The 19,235-nt window shown below is 36.0% G+C and overlaps 1 protein-coding gene across 6 annotated transcripts in view; it reads left to right on the plus strand.

Annotated features, from left to right (window-relative positions):
- Positions 1–18,550, plus strand: part of LOC112048378 (cyclin-dependent kinase 14) — a 169,897-nt gene extending 151,347 nt beyond the window's left edge. For 4 of the 6 annotated variants that reach the window (XM_052885972.1, XM_052885970.1, XM_052885971.1 and 1 more), the window contains exons 10-12: positions 4,829–4,968; positions 7,520–7,781; positions 8,833–18,550. In XM_052885972.1, coding sequence (XP_052741932.1) covers positions 4,829–4,968; positions 7,520–7,781; positions 8,833–8,882 — 452 coding nt within the window. In that variant the 3' untranslated portion in view covers positions 8,883–18,550. Of the gene's footprint in view, positions 1–347; positions 376–4,828; positions 4,969–7,519; positions 7,782–8,832 lie in introns of all 6 variants that reach the window. The other 2 variants (XM_052885968.1, XM_024085888.2) reach the window with 1 other exon arrangement.
- Positions 18,551–19,235: the final 685 nt, after the last annotated feature.

Consider the following 19,235-nt stretch of genomic DNA (forward strand, 5'->3'; position numbering starts at 1 on the left):
CGAAGTCTGTTCCTAGCCACACGTACTCGCACGAGGTCGTCACACTATGGTACAGGCCGCCAGGTTAGTGCTAACATTACACATACACTTCGGGCTCGCGCGAGCGAAGTCTGTTCCTAGCCACACGTACTCGCACGAGGTCGTCACACTATGGTACAGGCCGCCAGGTTAGTGCTAACATTACACATACACTTCGGGCTCGCGCGAGCGAAGTCTGTTCCTAGCCACACGTACTCGCACGAGGTCGTCACACTATGGTACAGGCCGCCAGGTTAGTGCTAACATTACACATACACTTCGGGCTCGCGCGAGCGAAGTCTGTTCCTAGCCACACGTACTCGCACGAGGTCGTCACACTATGGTACAGGCCGCCAGGTTAGTGCTAAGACTAAATAAGATACATGTAATATGAATTTTCTGATAGCAAAGGCAATTGCTGGTGGAATTAGGGCCACAGAATAAATGATAGCGCATTTTTGAACGTGTACCTTGCATGTAAGATCCATATTAGAAACGACCTTCACCCAACTGTTACATGGAAAAGTGTTTTATATCAAACTAACAGACGCCCGCGACTTCGTCCGCGTGAAACTCGATGTAAACTTTCAACTACCTCTACCCTACCCCTACTCTACCCTACCCCTACCCTACCCTACCCCTACCCTTCCCTACGTTGAAATTTCTTTGCTATAAACCTCACGGAGCCCGAGACCTTTCCAACGAATGTAAAACCGTGGAAATCGGTTCGTGCGTTCTGGAGTTATAGCGTCAGGAAGGAAAACCCGACTAATTTTTATTTTATATCAAATTCAGTACGTTAAAAAATATATTTCCTAAAAATTTTGCAGCCAAACTATTATTATTAACCATTAATAATGTGATATAATTAGTGATAGTTTTTTGCAGCGACAGACAAATACGTTATAATTAAAAAAGTCCTCTTGCGCGCTACTAACGTTAAATAGCATATTACTTTAAATCTTCTTGCTGGCTTTCCTTTAATTTATTTTATTCCTGACTAGCTGGCTGCGCTCTACGAATAGGTACTAGTTCGCTCTATGTAATTTACGTTTGGGTAGTAGTTAACTGCAAATGAAAAAATCTACTTTAAAAAAAGCAAATTCATATAGATAGGTATAACAGGAAAATAACCGTAGATACTTAACTACTTCATTATGTATTTGTTAAATTGACAGGTGGTTAGTTTTGTGATGTGCAGTTAAAGTAATCCTTTATGTTTCCAATAATGCTAAAAGTCTACCTACAATATATCTCATGAAGAGAAATGGACAAATTTCAACCAATGGCTCATATACATGGGTAGAAAGGTTTTATAAGTCTCCTCCAAGTTCCACCTTAAGGCATACCAAAGTCAAACGGAATTCCCAGAACTGATTGACTATAAATGAACAAGCATTCTCACATGAACTGTAAAGTAAAGAGGTTTTACACTGTTACGAGCCCCTTAAAACTTGGATACTAGCTGGTACTATGAATAGGCGCTCTGCCAAGCAAGTGGATCGACTTCATTGCGGTAGCGTGCCAATGCGCTTCTATAAAGATACAAATCGGACGAAATTTCGAGGTTTATTGGGTAGTGCACTTCTTAAACAACACTTTAATGTGTAACTCGTACCTATAAAGAGATTTTGAAAAATAAATATCGAATAGAAATCTTCTATCTGCAATTCATGATGAAAAAATAATTTCTTTCCAAATTGTCCTTTTGTTTATAATTATGTATTGGAGTCACCGTGTCTGATATCTGTTATATGTGCGTGCAGTTTTGTTCATGGTAAATATTCGCCTAATGCTGCATGGACACGATACAAAAATAAACAAAATCGAAAATGCTAATCATATTACATATTATATAAATATAAATCAAATAAAATCAAATGGTTTTTGACGGCCTCCGTGGCGCGTGGATTTTCAAAATGGAGGTCCTGGGTCCAGGTCTTTCTGGTGGGAGGCTTCGGCCGTGGCTAGCTACGGCCTACGGAATAGCCACGGCCGAATCCTTCCACCAGCCAGACCTGGACCAATTAAGAAAACCTTAATAGGTCCAGCCGGGGATCCAACCCAGGCCCTTCGTCTTGTAAATGCACCGCGCCACGGAGGTCGTCAAAATATAAATATACTGCACAATAAATTAGCTTGCACGAGTATTTACAACTCTCACATATAACGAGCTAAAGTCGTACATTGTCAAAGCGTTTGGAGAATAGTATTAGAGAATAGCGAACAGTCCGGAAAGTGCAATAGATGTAGTTCCAACCAACAGTTTATTATCTTTCGAAGATATATCAGTATCGATTTTCAAATAGCTGCAGGGCACAGAACAGCTGCTGTTCAAACGTTTCAAGCAATTAGTTTCAAGCGGTCTCGGCCACAGGGCGCGATTCGAATTAATGTAATATTACGTACTAGGGGACGCTCGCAACTTCTTCTACGTATAAATATATATATAGCTTTCATAAATTACACGGGAATAATGGATTTGTTTCGAAATAAAATAAAGCTTATATGTTGTTCTATAACCTATTTTATCTTCTAGTGAAAGTCCCATTAAAATTGACCCAAAGATTAGCACGGACATACAAACAGAAAAATTAAAAAAAAAACTAGTTTGTGTTTAACTTGAAATACATTTGAAAAAATATAGTTATTTTTACAGTTTGACACTTCAATTCTATTTATATGTTATGATATGTTGATAAAAGAATGTATTCTTTCTTAATTAAATAAACAATGTCCCATGAAATTTCATTATTCCCTTGGGAACTTTAAAAACTTCAGTATTACTTATTTACATTTAAGGGTTTCTTTCTATGTTCAATTTATAATGCTTGAATTATTTCCATATCTAAACATATTTTTGTTTAATTTTTATTAGGCATTTTATTAGCCTACTGTAGATGATAAACTTTTAATTGAAATATTGATTCTATCGCGAGAAAATAAATTACTTACTGAGAAAGTTGGAAAATTGGGGCGTGCGAAATTGGAACTATTTAAAATTAAATTAGCAAGTTTGAAGTCCATCCATCATCCATCACAATGTTTACAGTTGATTGATTGTCAACAATGTTTTGGAGTTTTCAATTAATTTTAAGCGTTTCAAATTATTACAACGAATATTTTTAACCGACTTCAAAAAAAGGAGGTGGTTCTCTCTTCGACGCGTGTATTTTTTTTTTAATGTTTTTTACCTCATAACTTCGTCATTTCATAACCAATTTTGAAATTTCTTTTTGTTAGATAGAGTATACTTCCAGATTGGTCTCATTTAACGAAATTGCCCGTAGCGTTTTCGTTCACTATGCTAGGTAGGACACTAAAAAGAGAAAAATAAATCTCATTGACCAAAAATAATTCAACCTATTTCAAAATCACAAATATAAACTAAAAAGCGAAAATAACAGCATTAATTATAAGAACATTATTCAAAGTGATCAGAACGTAGCACATACGAATACCTACTGCTACGTGCTACCTTCTGATCACTTTAAAGGCGGTGCCAAGATTTTTTTTGTTAAAAAGATTTTATGAACTGCTATATATGTTTGAATAGTGAACATAATATCAGTCCCGACAGAATACTGAATACTGTAAAGCAGAATATTAAAACAACAGGTAACTTTTGAAACGGTAACCCACCAACTAAAGCTACCTACCGTAACTAATGAAAGCGGGCATAGTTTCACCAAAGTTGGTCCGTAACAACCTTTCTTATGTAGCTCCTTAATATAATCAGCTCTTTATAGAAAACTTCTCAAATTCGTTTCTGGAATGTTCTAAAGTTTGTAGTCAAAGACGACAGAATAAAATGTAGGTTAAGACAAAAGTTTCCCAAAGCGCAATTAAATATACTCCCCCCGTAGCGTAAATAAAATGAAATCTGACCCTTTTGAGTTTAGAAAGTGTAATAGACGTGAAACAAAGTAAAACTAAGGTCAAACTTCTGTAGTTGGTAAGGACATCTGTCCTTTCCTCGCTTATAAATAAAATACTGAGAAAGTGTTTTGTACTTAGAGGGCACAAGATTGAGGACATTTCAAAGACTTCTTGGGATAATAAATTATTAAGGTTATACTGAAATTTTGCTCAGTCTTTGGCATTTTTATATTATACGGATGGCAAAAAAAAACCTTGAAGATGTTAATTAATTAATAAAATGTAATTAATAAAAATCAATGTTTCATGCTGGAGTGAGATCAAATAAAACATCAAAGAAATCTGTTTTTTCTTATAGGTTCATATAAGATAAGTAATATGGCGTATAGATAAACTTCAATTACTAATTATTTGTATTAGTTTTTGTGTAATTCAAATTCAAGAGGAATTATACAAAAATGCAATGCATTGAAACGATTTTTTTTGTTAAATGTTTACCACCACCAGTAATTTCCCTAAAAATCGAAAATATTGTTACGAAAGATAGAGCTATATTTCAAAATTGCCGCTATTGGTTGACAATATATCTTTTCTCTTCATGATATTACTATTAACGCATTAGAGAAAACCAGATTATGATGTACTTGAGTATAATCCGCACGCAATGTGAATGGGATAGAACTTTGTAAAAGTACCTAAACGGGTGCTACGTATTTTACTTTGACAAAGTTCCATCCAACACTAACGCAACGCTACGGTCGTGCCTTAGTTCCAAAAGGTGTTATCCCATTCTGATCTGATTGCACGAGGGTAATGAACTACTAGCGAACTCAGTCAATCTTCGCTTTGACAGTAATCAGAAACCAATCGCAAGATAGCTATCAGCGACAAACAGTTTATAGGGGGTCTATATAAGAGGCTATGTTCACAGATGTCCTCCTGGGCAGCACAGAGTACTCCACGTCGCTGGACATGTGGGGCGTGGGCTGCATATTCGTGGAGATGCTCTGCGGCGTGCCTACCTTCCCCGGTGTACGGGACACCAATGACCAGCTAGATAAGATATTTAAGGTAACAAAACAACATTCTAAAGTGTTTTTCAGATAGCATGGGTACGGTGACAGTTGCCTGTATGACGTTCATAATACTTACTATTATCGTGAATCGTGGCAAACTTGTGTGAGTGAAACAAACTGTCACCGTACCCATGCTATCTGAAAAACACTTTAGCTAAAGAAAAAGTTAGCGTCTGTTTAGGATCGCTTCATTATCCGATGTTTCTCACTTGAAAATTCTAGAGAAACATAGTCAGGCAGATTCTAAAGATGTAAAATAAATGCACAGCAAGCAAGCTTTGAAAACTTTAACATCGTAAAAGTAGTAGAACTGTTTATGACAGAGCTTATCTCTGTTGCCAAGCAGTAGCTGTAGATATGCTGTGTTTTGGTGTAAAGGATTTACTTGCTAGTGGAATTGCGAAGGGTATTGCTAGTGGAATTGCGAAGGGTATATGGCTCAAGTTGACGGACGGACGGACGGACGGACGGACGGATAGGAAAACCCATGTAGAGTGCGCGCAAGATAAGTCTGCGCGCGACTGGCTGCGTAATTATGTTGCCAGCGTTACTGATCTCTTTTACCCGCCAAAAGACCGATAGAGATAGACGACAAGATAGCGGCACTTTTGATTAGTTCCGATTTTGGCCACGTGGTAACTTATCGTGTGCGCAGTCTATGTTCGTAGCGAAAGAATTCTACGAAAAGATGATCTATTATAGTTGATGGTTTTAGCAGCTTTAATATAAAAAAAAGTAAATTTAGTTCTCTAAATCCTAGTTGTTTAAACGGTACTTATTTGTAACCTCAACAGTCAATATTTACAGGTTTGTATGAAAAAAAATACTTTGAAAATACAACATTAGTACAACATTGTTCAGCCAACAAACTGGGAAGTGGGGTAGGAAGGTGAAAAATACTTTATGACTTTACCAATTATATGATTTTACCAAACACGATCACAAACACCGTGACACGAGATTTTCATGTATTAGGTATTGTATTGTCCGAGTTCGTTATAAATTTTCTTTACCAGTCAGCCTTTAGAGCTCTAATAGCAAGAAATACTGACAGTACAGATATTAGGTAAACCTATTTTAGGATATATTCTCCAAACAAGAAAACGCAATTCATTTAAGTGTGTGTACAATAAAATTATGTTCGCAACGATGCCGTTGATGAAAAGTATATACGTACATTGACTTTAGTCTTATGTCAATATTTAATTTTCGGGGCCTTACCCTAATTAGTCACACAGACGGTACATTGTAATATGATTAATATATATACAGGGGGAACCTTTGCCCTGTGACCTTTTGTGACTCGACACAAAGGCTAAGTGCTGCCACTGAAAACATTTTTACCCAAATTTAATTACTTTGAAGTTTTATTTAACATCAAGTGTTTATGAAACAAAATAAATATTAGACGAGTGTGTTTATTTACCGACAGTCGTTTCATTCTCCTTTGTTTCATTTTTATTTGGCGTCGATCCCGATTGTTTGTACAAATTGCGATTTTTTAATTTTATTGAAAAGACTCATTTCTTTACAAGTGCTTTTTGAAATAATAAACTTAAACATAATACGTAATGTAATTATAAGTTGTATTATTATAATGTTAGTTCGAAATGAAAGTCTAGTAGAATGTGTTATGATCCTGGATTTCGGTTTTTAAGTTTTAGGGCTTTGATTCTACAAAAGAACGGGAAAAGGTTTTTAGGGCACTAGTATCTTGGTAGGTAACTAGGTAGCTACAGTTCCACAGTTCTAGTTGAGGACTAAGCAGATGTCCTATCTAAAGTTAATTTAGAGAACTATTGCTTTTACTGGGGCTTGTACGTCCTTATTGAGCTGTTCTTTGTTTGTCAACTTGGAGCTTATACTTAGGTATGATACTTAAATATCGTGACAAAAAACTCGTCCATAATATAAACGTTAGTTTAATCTTACGTTATTTAATTTTGTTTCAAAATTATTATTCCTATTAGTTGCATTGTCCCTATTGTATGCGCCAAGCTTCGATTCTTCGATTTGCAGTGTACAGAAACCCCCGCGAGGTTACTTCAGCTGCTTAGTTCGGCACGTAGCAACGTCAGAGGGGTCTAAAGTTTGACGCATATTATGCGAGAGTTTTCCAAGATTTTTACTATTTGGAAAAAAAATACAAAAAAAACTTCGTACTATACTAAAGCCATAATCGAGAAGTACTGTTTACCAACAAACTTATTTAAAATGAGGGTATAATTCACTAATAATTTCACACCTAATAATAATTATAATTAACTTGTTCTTAAATTAATGACAAAAAAATTTATTAATAAGTTTAAAATAATTAGATATAGCTAATATATTTTGAATAATATTTTATAGTAAAACAATACATAATTTAAAATAAAAAGTTATGAAATGACATGCGTTTTCTACCCTCATTACTTAGTTGTTTATTAGTAAGTAATACTCCTTGAAAATGGCTTTAGTATAGTTTCTTCTATGTAATGATGGCTTTTATTTAATGAAAGCGATCGTGTTAGCGAATGTCTCAGTTGAGCTTCGATTGTGCTTAGGTGGTGGGCACGCCGACGGAGGAGAGCTGGATCGGCGTGTCGCGGCTGCCGGGGCTGCGCGCGCACGTGGCGCGCTGGGGGGCGTGCCCCGCGCGCCCGCTGGCCGCCGCCTTCCCGCGCCTGCGCGACGCGGGCCGGGACGCGCAGCGCCTGGCCGCCTCGCTGCTGCAGCCCGACCCCTCGCGCCGCCTGGCCGCGCCGCGCGCGCTCGCGCACGAGTACTTCGCCTCGCTGCCGGCGCGCCTCCACCACCTGCCCGACGGTGAGTACCGCTTAGACCTTGCCCAGATGGGGCGAATTCGTCGCGAATTCATACGCGCCTTGTCGAAGTAGTAGACATCAATACATCGCGTCCACAAGCATCGCGCGAATTCAAAATACGCGCGTAAATCGCGTGCACTACGCCAGACTCTCGACTCGCGCGTGATACGCGCGTATTGCGCGCGAGTCGAGATACTAGGGACGCCTTGTTGCGTCAAGATTACACGCTAGAGCGAGTCCACGTTCAACTCCATGTCTTCTGGACAGAGCCTTAGGTCTACCGCACACGGGCCACTGGCCACAACCATTGCCGCTACCGGAATATTTTCTGTAGTTTTCATACATTTTGTATAGACTTGCCGCACTGGTAAACACTAAACGCCGCCCCACGTCTCTAGCGCGATTTCGCACACCTGTCTCCATAATCTCAATAAACCTGTTAGAGTCGAAAAGTAGCGCAAATGTCGACCACCGGCCACAAGTGGCTGTCGCGTGCTTCAGGTACTTTTCCCCCTTCTTGCTTCTTGTGGCGGCGTCTGTGGCTGTCGTGTGTAGCCGTGTGTGTCCTGTGAGCCACGCCACCACAAACTTCTTTTCTTTAGTTTTCATATATTTTATATAAAGACACCCTACAAGGCCTGTGACACTGGTAGCCGCCAAACGTCACAACACGCCGCTTCTGGCTTTAAGTGAGGGCGTTTTTAGTTGTGACATGGCTCCCATGTGTGGCGATCGCATAGCCGTAATATTGCTAGACAAGCAATTACCTAAGCTCGGTATTGTACAAGATATATTTTGGTCAAGAGTGGTAAGGCATGTTTAATGTAAAAACGTTCCACCGTAGACTGCATCATGTTTGCTTAACACTCTAATCTGCGGAACTGCCAGGATATCTTGGGAAAATATATTTTTGATACTCATGAGGAATGACATGAGTCTGACTATTACATAGCATATATACTATTAAGCAAACATACATGCACACAAACAAATAAACTCTTCCGTTTTATAATATGAATGTTCTTAAATCTAACATACGTGTATTGTTGCAGAGGTGTCGATCTTCACGGTGGAGGGCGTGTGCCTGCACCCCGAAGACTAAGGCGGCCGCGGTTATGTTCATTTGTTCCTCCCGCTGCGGTGCGTTCGTTAGTTAGTACCTTTCAATTCCTATAGTCGTAACTACGGTCGGAACGGGTCAGTTTCGACGGACCAAACCCCCTTAGCTAAACTACACGGGCATCGCCTATGACGGCCTGACGGTTCTGGCATAATTCTGACCAGTGGCGGATTTACCAGTAGGCTGAGATGGCTGGGGCCTAGGGCGGCAAATTTGGCGCAAAATATTTTGACTTACAGAAATAAAGAAAATCATCTCTAACTAATATTCTAGCACTGTACGTCTACGAAGTGTACATATAGTAAACTACTAAAATTTGCGTGACACTTTATCATCTGTACTGAACTGTTCTAACCTGAATACTCTCGTCTGTCGTCTATAAATGGGAGTTGGGTGGCGTATTTCAGAGGTCAGTAGGAGGGAAAAATTTAACAGCTTCTGGCGGCAAGTTTGTAAATCCGCCACTGCTTGTGACACGAAACGCGCGTTGCGACTAATTCATTCTGAAATTTAATTTCGTTGAAATATAACTGTTTTTAGTTCATCACGGAGAGTACTGAGAGACATGGTTAACAATCGTAACATGTTTGACAAATGTGCTTGTCTAACTTGACTTGGTCAATCACAAACGCTTCACACAAAGGCACGTTTGATTTGCTAAAAGCTTGATCGTTAACGGGTTCCTTAAGATTTGAATTGTCGCAACGACACGTGATGTTGCTACGACGGGTTATGAGTATACTTAGGTGATAACTAATCACTTCTTCGGCGTGGCTCCTTCTAATTTGGACTTTGAGGTTAGATATATGAATCCACGTGTGTTAGTGATATTGTAATACTTATAAGTCAATCTATGGCGGAAAGACCGTTTGGATTTAGATGGTGAAATGATGGATTAAGGTTCGTTTCGTAAAGGAATGCTTCTTCAGTTTCAAACATTGCTATCTATACAATTGTTTTCTGTCGAACGATTGTCTATTACCAATACATCTAAAGCCAAACAAAACTGAGTTGTCTGCTGCCTTCACAAACGTTTTCAATAATCTGTCTACCTGTATCATTATGTTGGCAACTCCTCAATGTTGCCAGCACTCGAGTGTCGTTAACATCTCAGTGTTGCCAACATGTCCACGCTTCGAAGTCCACATTAGAACTGCGTCGAAGTAGTGCGGGCCTTCAACTTCTCTCCATCCGTCGATCGCTTCGACTCTACGTTAGCGCTTGTTAAGCTTCTAATATTATCCATCCATATAATTCAATTATTCTATGGTGACAAGGTATACTGATTAGGTATCGTTGTGTACCGTTAATTTGTATAAATATATATATATATATATTAAACAGAGCAGTGTGCCATGTATGTCTACGAATATAACTGAGAGTATGAGTTATTTTAAATGGAGATTTTTACGCTGGATATATGCTCATAATTTTGGTAAAAATTTTGAAGATGTTTATTTATATTTACTATGGGATATTGTGAGCTATGATGCGGTCTTATGACGTACCCTCTTTTTAGTCGACGCCGAGCTTTATTGTTTATGTTGGGGTTTTCATTAGGAGTGTCCTATTTTGGTGTCTGAACAAAGGAAGCTTGCCCATTCGAAGGTCGTAAAACGTCCTTTGTAAAAAATTCCATTTGATATTATTTCCAGTTTCTTTCAAAAATTTAAATAAGTACTTACTACTATAATTTGCAACCTTTTAATATACCCAAAGTGTATTATTTCTTAATTGAGTAAAATATGTCACTTTTAATCACTTTTCAGCGTTCACTACACACGCAATGTGCTACAGTCACAAATGTAAATCATTTATACATACCAACGTTGTTGTATTCTTCGGTAATTACTCGTAAAATGTAATTTGTGCGTTCAAAAGTCACCGAAAATGGGACACTTTTACTGAACACTTGTCGAACAAAAAATACATCACATTAAATTTGCACGCTGTTGGAGCTTTAATATAATTAATTTTGCTTTCGTTTAAGCTGGTCGCATATTACTACACCACACGAGTTGAGCGAAACATTTTGTATTATAAAACGAGAGCTGTGATCGCCAGACTTTCTGAAGCTGAATGTTTGTCAGAACGTTCCTAGCAGAAGTTAGTACGGAAGGAAAATATGTAGTTTGGACTATATGATTCTTTGGCAGGTTTTAAAGGTCTAGAAACTAAACTAGCTAAACTAACCCTAAACTACCGTAAGTACTAAGCGTATTTTGTTATATTTTTCTCGGTATAATGAATAATCATGTCACGAATTAACACTCACTTAACTTCGTGGCAGTGCTTCGAAAAAGCCTATTAAAGGTCAAACTTTTGGCAAGAGCTTAGTGTTTGAGAAAAATATAAAAAATGCATTTTTTTTAATACTGGCACAATTGCGGGTCCAAAATCCTTGCTGAAACCTCCCAAAACCACGGATCACACTTCATTAATGCCGTACTGTACTTCTCTATGGTAGGAGCCTGCCCTGACTAACTTTCAGCTTTTATAATATGACGATGAAATTCTATATCAAATCAAGCTCTGATGTAATGTGCGATCAACATTATTATGCACATTGGTACGGTGCTAACAGTAACTTTATGGTGGATTATATTTGTAAAGATAGAGACATACTTAGTTAATCGTCTAACGAAATAGAGCAGTTTGACCTAATTGAGAACGTCCGAATTGGAGTGATCAAATCGCGCTATCGCTCAATAATCTGATTGGTCTATAATTCCTGCTGTTTCAGCTTAATTCAAACCGTATTCGTTAATATTTTGCTGAATTAGAATGTGAATATGCCTCAATAACTCCTTTATTAAGAGGAGTCAATTTCTAAATTGTATGATCTCATTCTTAACACCTATTTTAAAAAGTTGACATGGCGTGATTTAATGTCTCTATCTTTACTTCTTGCACGCGTTTTTAACTTTATTTTCATAGCAAACGAAGGACCGTTTACAATTTACATCAAACAACACAAATTCAACAGGGACTTCAACAGAATATTAATTTAAAACAACAAGATCTCAAGTTTATTAAGTGTGGGACCGTCCTTTTGTAAAGTAATAACGTGATAGGTTCGATTATAGAAAATATACTTAATAAATAAATAAATATTAATTAAATCTGTACCATGAATGTAGATGGGTAAGCTAGGTTTACTAGCTGATTTAGTGAATTTACCAGTTTAGCGAAATTTTTAGGATCTGGGGATATTGGATAATTGAAACGATAGGTTTCAGAGCGAGAGAACGGTTGAGCAATAGTTTAGCAGAATTTATTACAAGCACTTGACCGTTACCTTGTTAGGGCATAAAGGGGAAAGTCCACTTCGAATTAAGCTAAGTCCGAAACTTACTAAGACAGAGTACGAGTTCAAAATGTCTTATGGTACTGTAAAACAAAACATACAAGAGAGCAATCCACACAGGCATATCCCAATGTTTAAAGGAACAGTTTTGAAGAAAGATTTTGCTTAAGCCACCCTTACTGGAGAAACATGATGGCTAAAAGCTTCAAATAAAAGGACTGGCCCTGCAGCGGCCTATTAAAATAGTATAATGACGAATGAATGAAAATGGATAGAACATATTTCAAAGTTTTCTCAAATATCATTTGTAGGATTGTGCATGCAGCGGTAAGAATAGCACCGTCATTTTGACAGCTATATTTTCTTTATATATCTAAATGTTAGCACAATCCTCACTTTTAAGTAACGAATTATTTGAACATTTAGCCACCGAATGATGTAGTTGATTTTTTCATGTAGATATATGTATGTTTTTATTCCCAGATTTTGTTATCTTTCGTTGCTTAACTTCAGAAGTGTTCAAGTCAAGAGAACTATTCGTAATTCCGGATAAGCTCTATCAAGGCTAGTAGGCTTAGTTTCGTTTGTAATGGACATTTCCCACAGAGCCTCAAGCTTACATTAGTGTAAAGAAATGAAACAGGAAATCCGGCTCTGTTTAGTGGTCCCTCACGTCGTTAGGGTTAGGGGTGCAATTAAATTAGACGCCGGCACATTGGCAACTTGAGAACGTTTAACACAATAATGAATAGTTTAAGGTTAATTCGTGAAATGAATAGATATTAAGCTAGCAAACGAACACCAATTTGTGCCAATAAATATTAGGTATTCTGTGTCCGAAGTGTAGTCACTGCTCTGGCAATATTGTAAGTCTGTCAGCTTAGTGGTGTATTCAAACATATCAACAATTGAGGTCCTTCAGTGTTGTCAGGGGTGACGAAAAAAAGTCCCTCGAAGAAAAAATTCAATAGTACTTGATTGTAAATCTACATGAGTCTGTATATACAATCCTGACTTCTCTAACTTCAAAGAATAGTCAAACAAAGATCTCGCTTTACCCCATCTCCTCCTAAAATTATTATTTTTAGGGCTATGTCACAAAAATATTACTGTCCATATATTTTGGGGGTGATATTTCAAACAGACAGTTTTGTCTTAATATTGTCACAAACATAACAGTGTACTTTGCTTTTAATCGCTCAAAATCGTTACCCACATCGGAATTGAAACTTCAAAAGTTATGTAGGTACCTCACATCTCTTTGAAATTACGAAAGCATTCCACAATTGCCATTAAAGTTGCTATGCAAAATTGTGTCCACCGAAAGCTAACAAGCCGAATCGCAATGCAGCTGTACGAAACAAAGACGAGCTAATATTTGTGTTGCCTAACCTTTTTGTGCTTGTGTTCTAGTATTTTATTAAGCTCGAACACAAAAAGTACTGCATTGGCAGTGCGACGATATTACGTACGGCAAACTTATATCCTGCGCATATGTTCTAAAGTATTGCCGTGCCAGATTGAGTTTACACTCTCAATAGAACTTATTAAATATTTTTGGAAGACAATATCACATCCAAAGTTTATATTCACAGAGAATTGAAGATGGTCGCAGTCCAACTAAGAGTTCTTGAAATATTTAATATAAGTTTCTGAAGGACATTTCGCAAAGACAATGCGACGACTCGACGAGATTTTCTCATTTCATTCGCAGGGAATATAAAATGAACGAAGCAATAAAACGGTGATTTGAAAGCGTTTTGATGGGTTTACAATGTTGCTTCGCTTAGTGAATAGGATAAAAACTTCATTGTTATACAAGTGGTTGGAATTACTATATGAAACTCGACTGAGTTGAGAGCAAAATTTATTCAGTAGGAAAAGCTTCCATTTTACTAGAGTAGTCTGTCGACGCAATTCTAACGTTTGGTTTTTACCCTGACTGGGCATCAGGGCCTAGACAATGTTACGTCGGGGCACGGAGGAATAACTTCTTTAAATTGTATGAATTTCATTGCATCCGGGACTTTATTATTTCCAAGCACATTGTGATATACGCAGATTACTTTAGTATCATAATTTTTCACGCTTCTGAATCACTTTATGCTTACACTAACTAATAACACCATGGTATCCAAGAAATTAGATATTTTGAATGCGATATGTTTGAATAGACCCATAGTGACAAGATTTTGAATTTTTATTTTCAGTAATATTGCGAAGCTTTTGTTATATAAATAGTTAAGGAAGGGTTTTGTTAAAATTCAAATACATCTGGAGAGTAGGGTTGATAACGATGATATTCGTATGCTTTCAAAAAGACTTCAAAGAATAATAATGTATTTTTCACCACTTTACTTAAAAATACATAGCTTTAACTTATTTTCTAGTTTTGGCTTCGGCATTACAAATTATTCAGTCACATTTTATTTACTTCTAGACACTATATTAAGACTTATTAAAAATAGTAGTTGAACACGAATTCGTATAAGAAATGTCGATCATAGTTAGTTTGATAAAGTGTACCTAATAAACATTCAACTAAATAAATACTTCTGAAACAAAGTTCACAGTAGTGAGCTGAGCCTTATTCGTATAAATCGTATGCTATTCACTGCCATATTCACAGAAGGTACGACAAGTGAACATCTAGCTAGGCGAAAAAAAATTGATTGCACACTGTCGCAAGTTTCAAATAAATGCCCTTGACCATAGCAGCGTTTGCAAACTTGTGCTGCGACAGTCATACATTTTTTGTTACTGAAAATACATGCGGCAATGTGCTATCATTCTTATAGTGTTGAGTTGTCAGTGTGCGCGGACACTAGCATATAATTAGTGTAGTGTAGTGAATACAGAGCTTTAGGAAAGTTCATATTGAACGGGAAACGGCATTCAACTCATTCGAGCACGAAATTTCAGACTTCCTCCACATTTCCAATATCCTTTAAAATAATCACGAGCTTTCATTCTGAGAACTTTCTAGGAATAAGAAAATGTGATGAACTTTATGTTATCGTTTGGTCTTTAAATAACTCAAATCTAATTTTGTTTTATATTTTTATTATATTAAGGTAAACTGAAGTACGCTTTCCACAATGTCGTTAATATTAAAGAGGTCCGTTTTTTTGGAGTTTTTCATTACTTTTTTATTACTTATTATTGTTTGTACAACAAACGAACTTTGTGGTAAATATTTTGCTCCATCATTTCACGGATGAGTATGTTTGCACTGAAGCGATGGTGAATAAAACAATAAAACTTCGCAATGACGTCATAATTTTACGTCATCTTCCCATAACATCGGTAACTTACGACATTTGTGATTCCCTGTTAATACTCTTTTTTCTAAACTGGGTGTAATCTTTTCAAAATTGGGCGCTTTATCTTAGGCTGCATAATTCGGGGAAGTTACGTGAACGAAATCGTAACTGTAAATCGCTTGTCGAATGCCGTTTCCCGTTCTCCCCGCTTAGTTAAACCTAATTCGGCTCCGAACACCAAATTAGCGAGTAAATTGTATAGAGAAACGCAATACTTTCTGTGTAAATGATTTGTTGAGTTTTTTCTATGTGTGTAAATTAGCTATGGAGATCACCCGTTGAGTGAGGCACTGGCATTTGTGATGTAAGACCGAGTCTCTTTTGGAAGTTTTTAAATTTCATCACATTTGTTGCGAGTTTTCGAAAATATGGAGGCGTCAAATGAATTAAAAGAAAAACATTCGATTGTGATTTGTTTAATTGAAAACTTTCAATAAAGACTCTGAAGCCCTAGTGTAAATGTTCAAGCTACCGGAATTTAGGCTAATTTGTCAAATTATGGAGCTTGCAATATATTGTTTGGCGACACCAATGTTGAATAATGTGCGCTATACACGAACGCTTGGAAAACTTACACTAGGGGCCGTGTAATATAGGCTGTATATTGTTGAAAATGGAGCATTTAGCTGAATGGTGAAATATGTTGCAATGCAATGAGGACTAATTTGATGCTAATGGAGTGTGCATTGTCAACTGCTATTGGTTGAAATTAACGGGCGTTTCGCTTATTCATTAACGACCATCGTGATTGCTATTCCTGACGCGGTCCAATTTGGAAATTTAAACTTTTGAATTGGGGTAACCACAGTTCTAATGCTAGATGCACACGATTAAGTTCACAGTAGGGTCTGCATCGCGCTTATGGGATGTTCGTAGTGAAAAAATCGATATTTTGTTTTTTTTTTTAATTTTAAATTTGATTATTTTTTTGATTTCACGGATATACTTGGCTTGAGTTAACTTAAGCGTGTGTGGCTGGCATTATATTGATATTTATGTTATCGATGTATTAAAATCACATATACGATATTAGTTATCATAAAAAAAAAGTTAAATTGTGAAAGCATCAATTTAGTCCTCATATATTTTTTACACTTGTTTCGGATTGACGAACATTAATGTTTTCTGTTAAGTAGCCGGTTCCTATATTATATTATAATGATATATTTAGTTAAGATATCTAATAAATAATAATAATTATTATAGTCACACATTATTACGAACTGTTTTTACAATTTTGTAAAAAAATAAGTGAAGAAGACTATTTTATGATGTCTTTGTTACGGGAACTGGGCAAAATAAATATTTTTCTTTAAATTATGATTTTTTTTTCTTTTTGTTAAACTTAATAGATGGAAACTGCAGTGTCCTTAATCGATTATTTTACGCATTTTTATATTAACAGACATGCAAAAGCTAAGGTTTCATAATTTGTTAAAATTTTCTTTTGCCTAAATAGTTTTCATCACAACACATTACGTTAATAATAATTGACTTTGGACACAGAGATTCCATCAAATTAAATCGGTCTTATAAATATTTATATGATGATATGAAAGATGATACAGTAAACGTACATACATAATTTGAAATTGAAAAAAAAATACCAATTATTTTTTTAATGTACTACTATATAATATTATCATTCTTTGAATGATAATATTAATTTACTGTATTTGAGATTGCAGTCCCGGCAACCACAAAACTTGCAAAGACCTGCAAAGCGCGATCTAAAATTGCTGTATGCTATTTTTATGGGGAGAAACAAAATGCTGAATTACGTAGGACCTTTTTTTAAGGTTATGCTACACATCGTAGGGTGTTTTCTAACGGGCGTTTTTAATAACCTACCCAAGCTTACGGATAGATAGCTTCGATTATCAGTAACAGTCAAACTATCTGTCAGTAGGTTATTGAAAAGCAGATAAGAATAGAAAGATAGATTTTCTTAACTTTAGTAAGCGAAATGGTGGATAGATAGGTTATTGAAAACGACTGTTAGTGATTCTGCTATTGGTAGCATTTTGTTGAGTGCTCTAGTAGTAATTCGGAATATCGTGTGTATTTTTTTTTCTTTTTTATCAACACGACCTCATTAATAGGTACTTGGAATCGCAGACTTGGCACTCTATATGTAAATATTTTATTCATAAGACCGAACGGGCTCAATATAATCAATGAGAAACAAGTGTAATCGTTATAAAATGGCGATACTGTGTCGCGTTAAATGTATTTTGCATTTGTTTATTGAAGAACTGATGTTACGATTTGGTTGGTAGGTGAAAATTGTGTATATAGTCTTATTAGTTTACTTTGTTTAGTCTATCCGAGTCTTTGTTTAGTCTCTCCGAGTCCTGTACAAGTTGCCATTGCTGTTTTGTGTTAATATATATTTTTTTCTATTTCTGTGACTTGGACGTTTTGATGAAACGATGATTAAGTGTTCTTCAATACATTTTTTCACCCTACTTTTTATTATAATATTACATCACAATATAACTAAAAATCGCTAATCATTACTTGTTTTATGAAGTTTAAAATACAAATATGAAACGAATTGCCAGCGATTTATGGTTTACGATTTTTTTTAAAGCATCGTTTTATCGAAATGTTATGTGAAGCTGTCTTTATATTTAAGTTTTATAAATTATAAATTAACAATACTGTTGTGTTGTTATTGTGTTAATTTTGTTTTATACAAAAAAAAGTATTAAAATCCGAGTGTTTCAAATAAGAAATTTTTAGTCTTAAGTTCTTGGCAATAAAGTTTAAATATATTGACAGTTCACCAAGTTCGACGCATTAATGGGAATTGTATATGAGATTTAATTTAATTATAATCATGTAGGATATTTACAATTTTTATTATCTTGATTTTCGATGTATTGAAGACTCGTCGGCCAATAAGTTCATTATGATTTTTTTTTTATTATTGTAAACAACGTGCTTCTATTCATTTGAAAGAATGTAAATACGATATTTGAACTGATAATAATAAAATTTTTATTTCTTAATGAAAACTTGTGTTTTGTTTTCTAATACCTACCACATTCATCTACCTCGTCATGTAACAACTAGTATACATAAATAATGTTCTGCTCTTTCGCTAAAATTTTTAAGTATATAGATAATGGATATAGATAATGGACGACCTGCCCAAGATACGATGTCTTAATATTTAGTCGCATTGTAAACAACGAAAGTTATTTAAACAAATAATACATAAATATTGTCTAGCTGTGTTGTGTGTTCAGGGAGTGTAAAAACTATACACATGAATAAAATATAATGTGAACACAAAATTGTTTAGCTAAAATTCGGAACACTTTGCGGTGATTTTGTAGGCATGTAACTTATCTAATAACATTTAAATGAAACATTTATTTGGTACTAGCGGAGGCCCGCGTTTAGTTTTTCACAAATCCCTCGGGGGAACCATGAATTTTTCCGGGATGAAAAGTAGCCTATGTATTCCAGAGTAAAATCTATTTCCATTCCAAATTTCAGCCAAATCGGTTCAGTAGGTGCGGCGTTAAAGAGTAACAAACATATATACAAATTTTCGCGTTTATAATATTAGTAGGATGAAACATAGGTACAAGGTCTAGACACTAGACTATAAAAAGGAAGTTTAACATTGAACACTAGATATCAAAGAGCGGCAAAGTTCGGAAGAGATGTGGATTACATAAGCTGTCGGGAATT

This window comes from Bicyclus anynana, chromosome 15 (genome assembly GCF_947172395.1).
Source record: "Bicyclus anynana chromosome 15, ilBicAnyn1.1, whole genome shotgun sequence".
Lineage (NCBI taxonomy): Eukaryota > Metazoa > Arthropoda > Insecta > Lepidoptera > Nymphalidae > Bicyclus > Bicyclus anynana.